This window comes from Grammomys surdaster, unplaced genomic scaffold (genome assembly GCF_004785775.1).
Source record: "Grammomys surdaster isolate TR1022 unplaced genomic scaffold, NIH_TR_1.0 227, whole genome shotgun sequence".
In the NCBI taxonomy this organism is placed as follows: domain Eukaryota; kingdom Metazoa; phylum Chordata; class Mammalia; order Rodentia; family Muridae; genus Grammomys; species Grammomys surdaster.
In genome coordinates this window covers 3,613,407-3,631,644 of record NW_021604672.1, presented here as the reverse complement: position 1 = coordinate 3,631,644, position 18,238 = coordinate 3,613,407, and the positions used below count along the sequence as shown (strand labels likewise).

General features: G+C 45.0%; 1 protein-coding gene across 1 annotated transcript in view; it reads right to left on the bottom strand.

Annotated features, from left to right (window-relative positions):
* Positions 1-18,238, bottom strand: part of Vit (vitrin) — an 89,207-nt gene that overhangs the window by 2,540 nt on the left and 68,429 nt on the right. Inside the window, exons 11-12 of the mRNA XM_028773420.1 lie at positions 4,210-4,313; positions 1,690-1,916 (exon numbers count right to left, since the gene is read on the bottom strand). Coding sequence (XP_028629253.1) covers positions 1,690-1,916; positions 4,210-4,313 — 331 coding nt within the window. The remainder of the gene's footprint in view (positions 1-1,689; positions 1,917-4,209; positions 4,314-18,238) is intronic.

Here is an 18,238-nt window from a genome sequence, read left to right as displayed (position 1 = left end):
CAGGGATGTTTCCAGGGCAGCCCTGTACTCTTCTAGAAGGGATTCAGACTCGCTGAGGAGCCACACGTGTTGGAGTCACACTCTGTGACCCTACAGTCTCTTATTTGGTTCCCACTCTCATTCTGTAACGTGAGCCCCTCACCACAGAACTAAGGGCCAGCTGTGAAGGGACATCTCTGAGTCCCTGAGAACTGGAACACCAGCTTTATCTGCCAGTAAACTCCAAGCTCTGCCTACCACACAACCCTGCTGCTAGGCAAATGAGTGTTTGTTTGTGGAGCCCAGGCTTGTTCCAGAAAAAAAAAAAAATGGAAAGGAATGGCAAATAACCCTGAGTAAGTTGGTTAGATGTTCTTAGACATGATTAGGCTCATGTCCCAAGAGTGGGTTATCACTCCTCCATCTTACTACTCTCTGGGGAGCAGACAAGGTCAGACTTGATGGCCACAAATAAATTTGTATAATGACAAAATTACTTTAAGCAAGAAGTAACTTAAGTTTTTCCTAGGAAATCTTTTTTATTGATTTATAAACACCTAAATGGGGTTCATGAAACTTTCCACAGCCTAGGTAGACAAATGCTGAGACAGAGCTGAGTTCTGGCTAGTGAGTAGAAAGAAGGAGTCCCACAGAAAGTCTGTGTAAAATCATAGCAGGAGACAGTGGTGGTGCTGACCGTGGATGGGACATGTTTTGGCTAGAACACAGTGTGTATGTGGAGGTCAGAGAAAGCTGACCAGGAAGGGAGGCTGGCCCTCACTGTAGGGTGCCTCAACTGTAACAGGTAATGGTGAAGGATTTGGATCAAGCACCCCAGAGAACTGGCAGGGTGCTTCAGAGTAGACTGGGGAGACTCAAAAGGGGAACGGGCAGTGACATGGTGCTATCTTAGGCCTCAGGGTGGTTTAGGCCTGGATAAGAAACTGTGACTTCAGTGTCCAGGAATAATTCTGGGATGCCACTGCCCTTGGACTTTCCAGGAGTGGCAGTGGAGCATGACCGTTCTGATCTGGGAAATGTAGAATTCCTTTGTTTTGTTTGTCAGATGGATTCTTTTGTAGCATATGTGTGAGTGTGTGTATGTGTGTGTGTGTGTGTGTGTGTGTGTATAGAACATGTATACATATATGCAAGCACTGTGTGTATGTGTAGTGTGCATATACATATATGTAAGACCATATGTGTATGTGTGTATATAGGATATATCTCTATCTATCTATCTATCTATCTATCTATCTATCTATCTATCTATCTATCTTTCTATGCAAGCCTGTGTGTATGTGGTGTGCATATACATATGTAAGCCCATGTGTATATATGCATGTGTATAAAATATGTATACATATATGCAAGAGTACGTGTGTGTATGTGTGTGTGTGTGTGTGTATGTGTAAAGTCTGCCTGTCTGTTTGGGGTCCTCTGATGCTGTGAGAGAAACTCAGGGAGGTTTAAGTGACAGTTTGGGGACACTGCTCTTGCCTCTGCTTGCAAGTTGCTGGCTCTGCAGTGAGAATAAAGTTTGACTTTGAAAGGACAAATCCAGGTTCCCCAGGGGAGGGCCTGCTACATGCTTATGAGTTTCGTGAACATTTCAAGGCCCTAGAAAGCAGCTCTGAGGTCACAAGAATGTTTCAGGGTGCAGCGGCTTCTGCACTTGGAGCGGCTCCGCGGACACTCCCATAAATGTACCTTGCTGGCAAAACTGGGCTCCACCACATGCTGCTTCTCCCTTTCAGCAGCACCTTCGACAGTGACGAAGAAGATGTTGATCCCCGACTCCCTCGCAACTCGTGACACCTCTTCCACTTTGTCTGTGGGCCAGCCGTCCACCATGACCACAGCCACATTGGGAGCCCCACCCCTGTTTCCATTTGCTTTGGAAAAGAAGTTCTTGGTTACAAAGGAGATGGCGCGGCCTGGAAGAAGAAGAAAATTTGCTTGAAATGATAGTGGTAATATGAATGAATATAAGAACAGATCACAGCCACCAAAGAGGCCTAGAAAAGCATCTCATTCAGTCCCAAGTTGTGTGTGTGTGTGTATTGTTATATATATACATATATATATATATGTGAGGTCTAGAAAAGCATATCATTCAGTCCCAAGTTGTGTGTGTGTGTGTGTTTGTGTGTGTGTGTGTGCGTGCGTCTGTGTGTGTGTCTGTATCTGTCTGTACACATGAACACCAGCACACATCCCCTGAAGGGAGTTTTTGTCTATATGAATATGTAAAAGGCCAAAGTTTCTAAATGATTCCCAAATGAGTTCTCATTTCAGTTACAGTTCAATTTGCCTTGTTTAGACTTTAGAGCTAACACAGTTTCACTCAATGCTCTTCTGGGTTTGGCAGCGTCCTGGCTCCCCTGGCTGTTTCGCCTGTCAATTGAAGCCAACAGGCGGTTACGTTCAAAGCTGCTAGAGAAGCATCTCAGATGAGCACATGACTGGCTGCAGAGACCCTGCTGTTAATGGAAAACCACGGCTGCTGAGAACTCAAGGCTCACAGTCCCCAGCAGTCTCTCCAGCGTAACATTAAGTACACTTAGCAAAGTGCATAAGTTGTAAGAAGCTGTAAGATTTCACATGACCCCATCAATCTTAAATATGGAGGCCGGAGTGGATCAGAGCTTAGCACACATTCCATTTACCTGGAAATGAGAGGCTGAGATCTGAAAGCTGCACTACCCATAGTCCTTAGTGCCTTACACCTCCAGCTTCATCTTAGTTCCCTAAGCTGATGCGTTTGATCCAGGCTTAGAAGATGAAAGCCAAGCAGGGGCTGTGACTTTGTTTCCACTACTTCTGCTGATCAGACTGTTGTGTATTTGGCTTCTCTGCACTGTGATTGGTTGGTAGATTTGATGGTGTTTTTGTTGTTTGTTTGTTTTTTAAATGAGAATGGGGAGTGTAGGGCATGGTGCTGGAGCTGTGAGCTGTCCTCATGGCAGCACTCTGGATGGAGTAGGTTCATGAAAAGGCCTTGTTGACAGAATTTGAGAACTGGTTGTCTGGTCTTGCAAGAGGTAAGAGTGCCCTAACTGTCCCCTGTTCGGCACAACGCCTTGAGAAGTCATTTTGAAAGCTCCAGCTACATTTGCTTCTTCAGTCCTTTCTGTGCTCCTCCACAGACTAAGTTCCCATGTGCCTCAGTTACACAGACTACGTTCACTGAACTCCGGCATGCTGCAGAGGCAGAGTAGGAACACAGCACTCTCTGAAAGTGTATACCAACTGGGTTAGGACTCCTCTCTGACCTCAGGGGAGCTGAATCCTTGCCAGGTTTTTCTCATTGAAATTTTGCTTGTATAAGTGTTAAATTGACACAAATATGAAACCCCTTCTATCATGCTTATGACGCAGGCAATATGGATTTACAGACATGAATGTGGTGACTTGGCTAGTGGTTATTTGGCATTGCACTGAGGTGAAGGATTCTGCATTTGCCGAATACTAATGTTCTGGTCACTGCAGAGATAACGAGAGGGAGGAGGGACTAATTATTCAGACTCTCTGCAACTCCTATGACGCTTTGTGGAATTTTGTACTGGTCACTGTTCACTCCACACAAACGGCTGCAACCTGAACTTGAACTTCTTTGGCCTTAAATGGTTAGGAGTTCCAGGAAGCACAACCGGCCTTCCTTCCAGTCTCTGGGCATGGCTGCTGTGGAAACATTCCATCTTGTCCAGCTTCCTCTGGGTAAACAGGTAAAATGGAACTTCTCGAGCTGTCCCACTGAGGACTAGATTTTGGAGTTCTAGTGGCACCCACTCCCTTAAGGTTCAGACACTATAGGAGACTCATTTTCAAACACGGGACTCATCTCTCTGCAAAGTCACCACTACGACAACGTTGATGGCAACAAGATGCCCCTAAAGGACCTCCTGGTTGGAACTGGTGACAAAATTTAGTACTAACTGGTTGGTAGCTTATAGACCAGCCATGAAGTAGTCACAACAGCTGTCCTGCTAGGCTTGAGGAATTTGGCTGCAACCAGAGAACCAGATGGGTAGGATGTCGGAGTCACGAGTGTTCTGACCATTTTGTACCTGAATCCGTGGTAATACATTAGGAAAGATACAGAGGCTGTGTGTCATTCCTTGATGGGTTATTTTTTTCCACCTCCTCCAATATAGAATATTATAAGACAGCCACATACAAGGTGCACCATGGTTACAAGGAAGAATTATTCAAATCTGGGTCACATACCTACATTAGAAAGGCCTCCTCTCAGGGTAATTTTCTCTATAGCTGTCTTCAGATCTTGAGAATTCATGTGAGTTTTGAGGTTAAACTGGGTAGCAGGATTGTCTCTAAAGAGAACAAGAAATGAAAGTTAGCTGGAAAGTTATTCCCTCCGGAGGAAGGCAGATATCACGGTGGGTTCCCTCTGTACAAACAGAACGGATGCTGTGACAACACCTGACACAGTGCTCATGAAGTGTTCCACGGAGGACAAGGTGATGAGACAAGGGAGCCTGGGGTCCTCCACAGGGAACGCAGGGACAGCAGGCTGCCGGGGACAGCCTTGGAAGGTTGAGTTCTACTTTTGATTGTGCCACGTCATGGCTCTGTGATCTTTCATTTCTTCTTAGAGCAGGAAGAAAGCTTTCTTTAGTTTATTTCCTTGGTGATGGATTTGCCTTTTCCTTTCTTGACTTTGTACTTGACAACATCTTACATGTATATGTGCACATGATGTGTTCTGAGCATCTTCCCTCCTCAAGCCTCTTATCTTCCTCCCATCCCCTCACTGCTGCCCACACCCCCATCCAACCTTTACTGCTCCATATCCAGATTAATGACTTTTGGGTTGGTTTTGTGACCCATTTGGCTTAATTAGGGCCACTGTGCGAGCATTGGCTTGGAAATGCGTAAGAGCTTGGTGGGGTCATCAGAGAGTACACCAGTCAGGACAGTGATTTCTCCGTTCTCAGGATCTCTCAGTCTAGCTTTGTAATCTTGAGGAGTCATTTAAATCTTTGGGTTCCAGCCTCTTTACAGAGATAAAAGCATCATCAAAACAGTCCCGTTGCTAATGTCCAGTGGGATTCTACCATAGGGAGGGGAGCAGTGAGTTCTCAATGTCTCTCGACTAGACCCTCTGCAGGAAGGGTCTCAGCTGTTAGCCACGCCTTGGATGCCCTCTAGCACTGGAACCAATGGTGGCGCCAGGAAGACCACTGTACCCATCTCGTGACTCCTGCAAGTAGGTGATAGGCATAAAATATCACCAGAAGGTCAATGTCATCTCTCTGAAGGCTGAAAAGAGACAGCTAGAACAGATCTGGAGTGATTTCACCAGTGAGACAGAATAAGGACCCTTCCCTAGAGACGAGTATGCATGCGTGGGAGAGCAATGAGAACAGGTTTGAAACTGTCAAGCAGAGAGTGTGGAGGAGTACCAGAGGGGTGAAGCTTATGCCAGGTGTGTGTGCACCCCCAGTCACGGTGCAGCAAGGATAGGTCTCTAGAGACATAGGCAGAGCAGACCCCCTTGGTGCACACCCTGTGAGGTCACACAGGGCTACATGCTTCCAAAGAGCCCTTGCTTGGTTCAAGCATGCTGTCATCTTGAAACTTTTAGCTCCTGAACCAGGGAGCCTGCACATCTCAGAGCCAGGACAGGCTGTGGGACCAAGTCCTCAGTAGGTGGGAGGTCTTGAAAACTTTTCCAGCACCAAGTGCTGCATGGACAGTTTGGGGTGAGAACTTTAAGGTGTGTTCTTAGCATGATCTTGGGACTGCACTGTGGTCCACAGGGGACTAGCTAGTCCTCAGGACTTCAGCAAAGGAGGCCTTCTCTGACTCTTTTCCATCCCTCTTCCTTTCCTATTTCCAACCTTCTTCACTGTCTCAAGCTGATGCTAGCTAGGCCCAGAAGGGGCACTTATCCAGGTGGCAGGTGTTATCGATCTCAAGGGTCTGCTAACTTTAGAGCCATTCAGTAAGTGCTGTTTTTGCCTCTAGCCACTGACCTCAAACCCAGTACTTGTTCACATACTGCTCCTGTGTCCCCATCCACCATGTCCCAGCAGTTCTGCCTGCCTTAACTTTCATCCCTGATTCTATTATGAAATTCTATTAGCTGCAGCAGTGCCGGCAATAGCATCTGCCAGAGGGACCTTCCTTCTATTCTAACTCTGCCTGTAAGACTTCTTTCTTCGAGAATCTTCAGGGGCTCTGGATGTAGAACAGGGGAAGAGAATGTGCTTAGCAAGTGCAAAGCTCAGGGTCTGATCCACAGAATCAAAGTTAGCTCATGCCTGGTTAGCATGTGTCAGGCTCTGGCTTCGATCCCCAGCATCAAGAATGAATGAATGAATGAATGAATGAACGAAGCCCCTTGCTGTGGTTTGAGTATTATTTTGGGTTCATATCTTGGGAGGTTAGTCCCTAAGGTGGCAGTAGTAAGCGACTGTGAGACCTTGATGAGTATAGGTCTGGTGAGATATGCTGAGGTCACCTGGAAGGGACTGTGGTGACCATGGTGGGTGCCTTGAACTCCTGTTCTTCATCACAAGAGCGAGGCTGAACTTTGAATGGCTCTCTGGCATACTGATTGGCAATGTGATGGCCCACTGACTTGTACTCTTGCTATCTTCTGAGAGATCCTACCAGGCTTGAGTTGATGCTCTGCCCCTGCCATTGAACCCCAGAACTATGAGATATTTGCTTCAAGGATTAGTTGTTTTATCATTCTAAGAAAAAAATGTACTCCCATTGTCTGACTTCATATTTTGGTTTTCAAAGCATTTGTGATTTAATTACAACTTACCAATTAACTCTTGCTTTCTTTCATTTATGTATGTATCCATTTTAGGATTTCCTCTATTCTAGTGAAATATTTTCCTATATTCTAGCGAGCAGTCTTTCTGTTTTCTATTTTCGTGTTTTTTATTCTTCCTTCACCCCCCAGCCCTAGCTGGTTCAACTTTCTCTAATTCATAGCGTATCACATAGTATGTGCATGGTGCATAAAGGTCCCCAGTGAATAGAACCAAATAAACAACATTTCTTGTCCCACTTCTGAGCATCTCTATTCTAGGTTTCCTGGGTGCTCCCATCCTGGACACCTCAGCTTGTCAATAGCGGTCAGTACACACGGGAAAGTTCCCTCTCCTGGACCTCAGGCATACATGCAATGGCTCTCACGTATCGCCATCAGAAGGTACTCAGATTTCATAGTTCCCAAACTGAAGGGGTTTCTCCTTCCAGTCTGCTCTGCTCAACTCCGCTCTTCTGTATTCCTTTCTCCCTGAGCCATCCGGTACCTAGCATTCTCCTCATCAAATGCCAATCCAGTCAGACCTACCTGGTACTCATCTTTCATAGCTCTTCCATCCTTCCTAGTCCCAGCTTTAGACTTTGGTCTCTTGACTGAATGACTTAGGTTCTATTTGGATCTGGACTGTCTCTCGAAGGCTCATGTGTTGACACTGGCGTTATTAGGAGGTAGTCAAACCCTGAGGCAGAGGGAGGAATGAGGTCACTGGGAGTGTGTCTTTGAAGGGAGTGTGATAAATAAAATAGTAGCTAAAAATGTTGAGCATTTCCTCATGGGCACGCGATGTGACTTCTTTGACTTTTAGCCTCACAGCAAGTCAGACCACGAGTCTGTTCTCTTCTGTGGTGGACTCAGACTGTATGCATGCACTGTGAAAACTCTAATTGTTGACTTGATACAACTTAGAAGAACCTGGGAAGAGAGTCTCAGTGAAGATTGTCTACATCGGGTCAGTCTATGAGTATGTCTATGTGGGATTGTCTTGGTCGCCTTAACTGACGTGGAAAGGCCCAGTCTGAAAGTAAAGGGCACCACACCCTGGTTTGGGGCTCTGTACCTTTAAGAGTAGGGAAGATTAGCCAAGTACTGGGTCTGCTTCCATCTATTGTCTCCATGCTTTTGGCTGTGTTGAGCTGTCCTGAACTCTTGCCTTGACTTCTCCTCAATATGGTACTCTAACCAGGAATTACGGGCTAAAATAAATCCTTTTTCTCGTAAGTTGCTTTTTGCCAGAGTATTCTGTCACAGCCACAGAAATGACACTAGAACTAGTGCCCTCCACTCAACCACAGCCCATCTCCTTTTCTAGTTCTTTGTTTGTTTCTTTTGTTTGCTTTTGGATAGTGTCTCACAACATGTAGCCCAAGCTAGTCCAGAAACTCTCTATGTAGACCAGACTGGCCTTGAGCTCACTGGGATCTGCCCACCTACCTCTGCTTCCCAAGCTTTGTGATGTAAGGTGTGCACCAGCATGCCTGCCCTGTTTGCTTTGCAATCAGCTCCTCTCTTATGAGTCTATGGACTCAGGCTTGCTCCCAGTCCACACCTTTATCACACGGTAGGCATTTCTTCAGGACCAAACTACTGACTCATGAACACTGAGTCCACAACCAACATCACTGTTACTCTTGCCCACCTGTGCTTACCTGCAGGTGACTCATGCCCACCTGTGCTTACCTGCAGGTGACTCATGCCCACCTGTGCTTACCTGCAGGTGACTCATGCCCACCTGTGCTTACCTGCAGGTGACTCATGCCCACCTGTGCTTACCTGCAGGTGACTCACGTCCACCTATTCATAACTGTAGGTAAATTATGCTCACCTGTGCTTACCTGTAGGCAACTCATGCCCACCTGTACTTAACACAGGTGACTCATGCCTACCTGTGCTTACCTGTAGGTGACTTATAACCACATGTGCTTACCTGGCAACCATGTTTCTCTGAGCCGCATATTAGCTTTCTTTTTACTTTTAAAATAGTCTCAAAGCAAAGCATGTGAGTACACACACACACACACACACACACACACACACACACCGCAGCTGTAAATTAACTAGGAAAGAACCGAGAGAGTAAGGCCATCTGTTACCTCATTCAACTGTGTCTAGTCAGGTAATTAAATATTTTCCCCCACCTCAGCATATTACCAGAAATGACTGTGAAAACTTATTTACGTGGTTTTAAAATGAATGTGCATTTTAGTGAGTCAGACAATTTGCAGGTAAGTAGATACACAAATCCTGAGGCTCGGCTGTAACCCAAGAGCAGGTCATCTTCCTGACTTTGGATCCCTAGTGCTTAGCACACAAGAGGGACTACACACAGGAGAACACACCCATGAGAGGAGAAAAGGCCCACTGTCTTTTTCCTTGGCTCACTGTCTGTGTAGTAGAACACTCTGCCTCAGAGCTCCACCCCAGTCTCCACCTTTCTGCATTACGTCATGCATTTGCACATCACACACAGAGTGGTCTTTAGAGGCACATAGTCCAGCTATTCATACACTTGATGAAAGATGCTTTTCATTTATTTAATGTCATCTCTTTAAAAATATTGCCTCCTTAACTAGACTGTGGAGTCCTAAAGAGAAGAAACTCTATCACATATCTTTATTATCTTAGTGGATTAAAAGGTGGGACATGGGGCCTCTGAAACCCTTCCCAATAGTTGAATTGATGATGATTATGATTATGGGCAAAGGCATGAAATTGGTCCACCAAGGGTCTTCCTGGAACATGTAATCAAACTACTTAGATAAATCTTATACCAATATTTCTTTTCAGTGGCACAGGGCAGAATGGCTTGCTACATGGTAAACAGTAATACTTACCACATTTTGTTCTGATAAAATCAAAGGAATGAGTGGATTGTTAACCTGTAAGCTTATGGTGGCTCTTAGGCTAGAGCATAGGCATGCATGGGGGTGTTTGTTTGTTCTTTTTCCAGGATAGATAGCCTGGCTACCTGACTTAGTCACCTGCTTATTCTTCGGATGTTATGGCTTAGATGCTGCTTCTGAACAGTTCAAGTGTTGGGGGCTTGGTCTTCAGAGTTATGATGTTGACATGGCAGAATCTCTAAGATAGGTAGGTGTCAGATGTGACCCTTGTGGAGGGTATCTATGTACTGAAAAAAAAACATCTTTGGAGGAATTAATGCAGACTTTTAGGGACTGGATTGGTTCTCACAAGAGTGAGTTGTTATGTGGAACCTGGCATCTCCCCATAGTTCTTCCAAGTGTGTCTCATGTGTCCCTCTTCCCCTTGTTAACACCCTCCGCAAACTCCTCTCCATAGATAGGTGAAAGTTGGTGACACACTCAAACCTCTGGAAATATGAGTGAAATAAAATTATCTTCCTTATAAATTAAAAACCATCAGGTATTTTGTTACGAAAACAGAAAACAGGAAAAATAACACTTAAAAGATTATGCCCATAATATTTTTGTGTAGGCAATCTTTGAATTTTTAATTTTATTACAAGTTCTCATGAAATGAAACTACCTTTTTATGCTTCATCAGGATCAGAGATATACTTTGAAAACAAGAGAAAAAAATAAAGAGGTTTACAGTTTAAAGACCAAACATAAAATTATTCTACATTTGGAAAAAGAGCTAGCCTTAATGTAAAGGAAGTAATGCAGCGAGCAAAGACATTTTCTGTGTATAGAAAGGGCTAATTTGCATGCTAGCCAACGACTGTTGGAAGCAAGGACACCTGACAGAGGCGAGTACCAGTGGTTTCTCTGAAGGGTTTGGGCCAGGGAGCAGGTTGGTTGAGTCCTACCTCCTCGATGCTAAAACTCACTAGGTGTGTTTGTTAAACCATGTGGGTTACTTGATGTATCTTCCAGAAGAAAATCAAACAAATTGCCTGGGAGTTTCTAAAGTAAAGAATCTAGTGATTCATTCTCAAGGAGATTCAGGAGGCCCTGGATTTTGGAGGACTTCTGTTAGATCCTAACCCTACTCTTCGGTTGATCTCCCAGAGTCTACTGGTCTACCTCCGAATGCTGTCAACAAATGGATGAATCTCAAAATAATTTGTTTTGCCTGTAAAGAAATCTTAGCCAATCCTATTTCCTCCAGTAAGCCCCTTTAAAACTGATCCCTGTAATTAGGATGTAACTGTTCCCTCCAGAAGCAAGTCGTACTTGCAGATTATTATGAAATAATCTATATTTAGCCATTTAATTTTCATCGTGGGCTGAAGTAGGGATGGTGTGGACTTGGTCAATGAAATGAAGCGTGCCCGTGAGATGTTCCAGGGAACATGCTGCTGGGTGCAGGGAAGGTGACAGACTTAACCCTGGAGGACTCATATTGAAAATGATCCTAGCTCCAACCCCTCAACAGCTCTGAGCTTCACTAGAGAAGCTACTGCCAGCCTTAGTGCCTGTGGCCTGGGCCAACAGGCGGAGAGACCTTGTACAGCAATGGACACTTGATTTCATAGCAGCAGAAAGAGTGGAATAGAGTTGTCCAGAATTGAATTTTTATGTAATTAATAGCAGTATTATCCAAAGAGAAGAAAATAAACTCATCTTAACTACCCTCTGCTGGAGTGTTTGAAAACTCTGCTGCTAAGGTTGATATCACTGGACAGCCCTGAGCTTGGTGCAAAATAGCAGACTCCCTCCCTTAGTGGGGTTTCTCCTTCTCTAGAGGATCCTGGACCCCACCTGAGGAATGTCACCAAGTCCTGCACATGAGATTCCTGGAATGCCTCCCCATGCTAATGAGGCATCTTAGTACCTTAGCTTTCAGCCAATGACCTTTGTCTACCCTGGATATGCTCATCCACTTCCTTCAAACTATATAACCCTTTGTTCACTCCAAATAAAGTGTATGTATGCATGTAAGCTTACCCTAATAATAAAGGTATATGCACAAGCTAAGATCGTGTCAAAGAGCTATTTCATTGAACAGCAGCAGAGAAACACACACACACACACACACACACACACACACACACACACACACTAGGATCTTGCCTGTTCCAGACTCATCCTTCCAGCCCAGTATGCAGCAGCATCTGAACACCTTGAGAGGGAGAAAGAGGAGGACGTAGAACCACACTGGAGAAAATGGGACATTCCATCTGATGACTTGGGAGTCCCTTCAGAAGCAACTGGCATAGCAGATGTTAATCTGGAACCACATTGGGGGCCTCCCCAGGTGAGCGCTGGAATATCTAGGCAGCATAGCTTCCCAAGCTCACATGACTCTGGTCACCTTGGGTCATGTTGAGATGTAGGTTTGGGGCAGGAGGAGGAGCATGAGGTCTGAGATTATGTCTATGTGGATCACTAAGTAGCAGTCTCAGTGAATGCTTTACAAATCCAGAACACAAGCAACAAGGTTGTCAGTGATGAGGACGGGAGAAGAGTGAACAGAAGTCTAGAGAAGGGGAGCGGGAGATGTGTCTAGTGGTGGAGAGGGTGCATTGCTCTTGCAGAGGACAGGGATTCAGTTCCCAGGGCTGATGTCCAGCAGTTCACGTCTCTTCTGGTTTCCATGGGCAACTATACACACACTCACATAGCTCCACATAAATACATGCATACACAAAATTAAAAATAAAACTAAGTCTTAAAAGAGAAAAATCTAGAGAAGGGAAGAGAAAGACAGTGAGGAATGGGATGGCCTCGCGGCCCTGTGATTGGTCACCTAGGAGGAGCCATGTGGTCAGTAACAGGATTCACATGATGGCAGCCCAGGCTGTAGGAATCGCCATGCTTTCTTCCTCTGGTGAGGCATGAATTATTACCTGAGAAGCTAGTGATGTCTTGGTTCCACATGTAGAAATTAGGATTTCATAGAACTGATGCTTGGCAAGGACATCAGCGTTTTTAATGACTCTCTAAAAGGTTCTAATGTGAACCAAGATGGTTGTCCACTTTTCAAGAGGGAGGATGATCTCAGAGGAGCTTGTGATAGCTCACAGATATCACTGGCAAAGCCAGGTATGGTTGTTTTGTATGTGCCTCAAGAGAACTGCACAAGAGAGTATTAGGGTTATCTAAAGGAACAGAACTGATAGAATGAATATATATTATATGTAATATAGCATATAATATATTGTATATAATATATAGTATATGTATACTACATGACCTGGTCTAATAAATCCCATTTTAATACATAACACATAATATATAATATACAATATACTATATATAATAGATACAATATATTTATATCATATTATATATACTATATAATATATATACAATATAATAATATGTAAATATATATAAATATAACATAAACATACATATATACACATATATATGAAACTCATATATATATATATACATATATATATATATGAGATATATGAGATATACATATGATATATATGTATGATATTTATTAGACTGGCTAACAGCATGTGGTCTAGGTAGTCTACAATGGTTGTCTGAAACTAGAAAGGCTGAGAATCTGGAATGAGGCTGGATTTTCAGTAGTCCTAATATGGTATTAGAGTCTTAGAGATCCCTGGAGAATTTCTGATCTTCAGACTTCATTGACATCCTGAAGAACATGGTTAACACTAGTCACAGCAACAGGATAGATGAATTTGCCAGCATGAGTGAGGGTAAGCAGGCAAAGTGCAAAGTTTCCTTCTTCCATACCCTTTTATTTGGGGTTGCCACCAGAAGGTATAGCCTAGGTTTTAAGATGAGTCTTCCTGCTTCTAATAATCTTATTAAGACAATCTCTCACCAAAGCACCCAGTAGCTTTAGTCCCCGTTAATTTTCAATGTAGGCAATTTGACAATTAAGATTAGACCTTACAGAGAGAGAAGAAAAAGCTCAAGATTCTTTATAAAAATTTCCTCTCTCTGTATCATGTATGTGTGTGTGTGTGTGTTTTACGATGCATGTATATGGGATTTGTATGTGCATGTGTTTCATTATGTATGGGTAAGCATGTACCATGGAACATGTGTAGACTTCAGAGGACAACCTCTCCTGTCAGTCTTTGCCATCCACGTTGTTTTGAGGCACAGAGTAATTTTTGCACTGCACATGCCAGGCTCCAGCTGGCCCAGGAGTTTCTTGAATTGCCTTTTCTGTTTCCCATCTCCCTGTAGATGCATTATCATTGCAAATGCATGCTTCACCCTCTAGATTTTTACATGGGTTGATCACAGATGCATGTTATAGTGTCTAGATTTTAACATGGGTTCTGGGGATAGGAACTAGGGTTCTCATTTTTATGTGACAACACTTTTATCCTATGAACCATTCTCCAGCCCCCAATATTCCTTTGGGCGTTGTGTTTTCAGGTGACTAAGCTTAAAGACTCTGTCTTTCTAAGGACCAGAGCTTACTCAGCTTGTCTGCCTGTCTCTCTGAGAATGTCTGGGTGGGGTCTCTTCAAGAGGCACAGAGTCAGCTTGGGGAGGTGACAGGCAGTTGGCTGTGTTAGATCTGTTAGTTCCTGGAAGCTTGGGTGCTCCAGGGCTTCAACCCTGTACTTGGGAAGTTGAGGCATCAACGCTTTTCACGCTGGCCACAGATCAAGTTCACAGGAACAAGAGGTTAAAGGATCCATTTCAAGTCCTTATTCTCTCGGCCGATCCTGTCCCACATATCTAGGACCACACCCACCATAGCCTGGGAGGAAGTAAGAAGTATTTTCTAGAAGCAGTCTGAGTGACACTAAAGTGAAGTTAGAGCCGAGGCCGCCCCTTCTCACTCAGGAGGGTGCACATATGCACTGTGTTTGTGTGCTTGCATGTGTGTGCTGTGACGCACATCTGCCAGCCACAGCCCTGCTGTACTGCATGCCCAGTCCCTCCCACTCCTGGCTTTGGCACAGACACAGACCATGTGGCAGGGGGAATACATTGCCAGCTGTATTTATTTCTTATCACTGCTGTTGCAAATTCATGGCCTAAACAGTACACACCAGGCTCACAGTTCTCAAGGTCTGGAGCCCAGAACTGAAGGTGCTGCCAGGGGTGCACCTTGCTTGTGACCTCCTCTCTCCTCAAAGCCTGCAAGAAGCTTCTCTCTAGTCTCCTAGTGGGTGTCCTTGGTGGACAACAGCTAGGAAAGGTCCTCTGCTTTCACAGACTTGTTATATTGGGTTAGCTAGGTGGCCATCTCTCTCTAATTATGTCAGCAAGGTCTCTTTGGTTTAGCGCCTTCAGCCATTTGCATGTGGATAGTTGTTAGGCCATTATTCTGCTACACTTGCAATGCAGCCTTTACCTCCAACCTCCACTCTGACTGTCCTCGGATAGGTGGCGCCACTGATCCACAGAAGGCTCCAGCATGCCTACTGCTTCACTGTATATGACTGCAAGTCTTTTAGTTCAAGGCTGAAAATCTCGGGGATGAGAAAGTAAGAAAATATAGGAGGTGTAGCACAAGTCACAGCCTACCAAGAAGATAGCTGCTGTAAACCCAAGGGCAAAGGAACCAATTTTCTTGTTTTGATGTCCTGGAGTTGGTAATGGTGTCCAAGAGAAAATACACAATTCTCTTCCACTTATAGGACTGAAAGGAAAAAAAATCTGAAGTCTAGGGGGCAGTTAACACCTGTGGATGTTCTAGGGGCAGTTAACACCTGTGGATGTTCTAGGGGCAGTTAGCATCTGTGGATGTTCTAGGGGCAGTTAACACCTGTGGATGTTCTAGGGGCAGTTAGCATCTGTGGATGTTCTAGGGGGCAGTTAGCATCTGTGTTTTCCTCTGTTTGTGTACCCCTTGGTATGCAGTCACATGCCTGTTGATTGCATAATTTTAACTTTAATTTTAATGCGTGTGCAAGCTGGAGGCCTTGAATCCATGACCTTGGGTTCCAGCACCGAGTCTCTGCCTTTGCACTGGTGGAAGCATCAACTGTAAAGTGCTTTTCTAGTGGATGAGCATCAGTCTGCCTTTGAAGTCAATTTTGTTTGACATTTGAAGGATTAACCTGACTGATAACTCTCTTCCCATGGTTGGGCATTTAGTAGGTGTTCTTAGGAAAGCTGTGTGGTGCTTCTGAGTCTGCACCAAATGCTACCTGTGCTGACTGTGGGAGGCAGGCACGGTGGCTGACAGGATGTCATGATTATGGGTTATGAGCTGTTCAGGCAGGGAGAGGGGAGAGAGACCTACCTGGTAGGGGATGCCGATTTCTAAGAGGAGGATAGAACAGGCAAGCAAAGAGCCCAAGAGACACTCAGAGAGTGACCAGTGACTCCTCAGTCTTGTGAACACACCTCGACAATCATTTCTCTTCACTAGGCTACTTGGGGGCCTGTTCTTTGTTCCCATAGGATCTTTCGGTGAGGGTTCCTGAAGAATCCAATGTGTTATGTTTCACAACTTTATACATCTTGGGCTTCTCTTATTTCCTGTTACTACTTGGCACAGAACTTTGAAGTTCTTAATTGAATTCTTGTAGTCTAATCTTCAAAATCTGAATTCTGAGTCAGCTGTCCCCAGGACAAACTCCTTGGGAAAGCTGTGTGGGGCGGCAACAGTAGAAATGAAGGTGGGTACCTGAGAGGTGGATGATTTGTCACTGGGTCTCCTCAACCTCCTCTCTCTCCTCTGTAGCTGTTCTTCATGGGGTAGGCATCTCTTGGCAGAGCCTGGAACCTCACCACAGCAAGGTAGAGTGAGGAGTCTTTAGGATTCATGATTCTAAGGTACAGCGATGATTTTATCTTCATGTGGGGGTTCAGATACCTAGTAATAGTCCTGGCATATGTCCAGGTGCGTCTCGAGAGACAGTGCATCCAGAGAATTTTGGTATTGCAGAGTCTCTGGTATTCCAGAGACTGAGGAAGAGCCACCCAGGGTGTGAATGTTACTGTTGGCATTAGACAGTCTGGGGGCTGGGATAGAATAGAAGAGCAGAGAAACAGAGGCACAATTTCTAGATATGTAAAGGTTGCTAGCTGTACAAGTCTGGCAACCAGGATTTGGTCCTTAGGGCCGTGGTGGGGAGGGCCACCCCTTGCAAGATGTCTTTTGACTTCCACACATGTGTGTGACATGTGTGTAACTGCATATTCTCTCTTTCACACACACACAAATAATAAATAAATAATAAATAAAAGGGCTGGTGCACGCATCGTCGTGAGCTGCATGCGTTATTCTGCTGCTGCCTGTGGATGGCAGCTTCTTCAGTGTTTGCTGTGGACTCGAACCAGCAGTTCTCTATGAAGCAAGTGTTTAGCCTCAGCTGGAGTTTCAAACAATCATTGTTTTCTCTTACTCCGAGGCCGCAGCTTCCTGGCCTGGGGAGCTACTGACTTCTTCGGCTCATCAGTCTGCAGGCGGCTTCTGTGGGACTATCTCCTGCTCTAAGTGTGTAAGCCAATCAAATAAACCTGTTCATTTCCTATTGGTTCTGTTCCTCTAGAGAACCCCGACTCACACAGACAGCAACCGGATCTGGTGAGAACCCCTAGGCTGTGAGTGGAGTCAGATTCCCACCTGATGAGCTTTTTCCTGCTCAGCTCCACAGACCTAAGCCCAGCCGCCGGCACCCTGCCCAGTCTCACCCACTCCCTCTGCGCCTCTGCCGAGCTCCTTCCACTTAGTGATGAAAGGACTGAGAGACGGGAGGTGGGACCGCTGTGCACCTTCAATAGAGAGTAATTTCAGCTGGATAGCGTAACTCCTTTTGGCCTTGTCAGGCCACCCTCCTATCCGGGGTTGTGAGCAAGAGGAAGCAGCTTGCTGGCCTGTTAGCCCATCATCCATTTATTGGCTTTCTTCTGAGGCAGCCATTGAATTATACGATGCCAGGGCTGGTGGAGCCCTAATAAATCATCAGTTGACCCCATATTTTACAGGTGTCAGCACGTACACGGAGAGGTTAAGTGATTGCATAAGGTCCTCCAGCAGGGCTAAGGTCAGAACTCAGATTCCCTGTCAGCCGGCTCACAATGCTTCCCTCCCCACTCTGCTACAGGCGAGGCGAAGATGACAGATTAGTTTCTAGGAGCACGAAACAGAGGGACAGACACACGTTTGCCCTAAATGCTTTAAATTAAATTAATACAGTTGGAAAAAAGGCAGACACTGGAGCATGTTTAGAAAGTGAATTGAAAAGCAAGGGTATGAAGGCTTTCTTCCACACGGTGATCACGTCCGGAAAATGGACGAGAGAATTGAGGGAGGGGCTGTGCTCCTTTTGTTGTCACTGTATGAGAATGCTACAGGTGGGGTATTTTATTCAGAAAATTAATTTTACTCCTTATGTTTCTGGAGGTTGAAGACACCATTTCTGAGGATTGCATTTTAGTGTTATGCAATCCCTCGGCAGATGGTGGAGGGTAACAGACAGCAAAGGCAAGAAGAGACAAAGTCATTTTCCTAACAAACCCACCTTCTTGATGACTAAGCTGGTTCATTGATTACTGTGTGTGTCTATTGCTAAGTATACCTGGCCATCCCTAATGCGTCCATCACTAAGTACCCCTTGGCCATCCC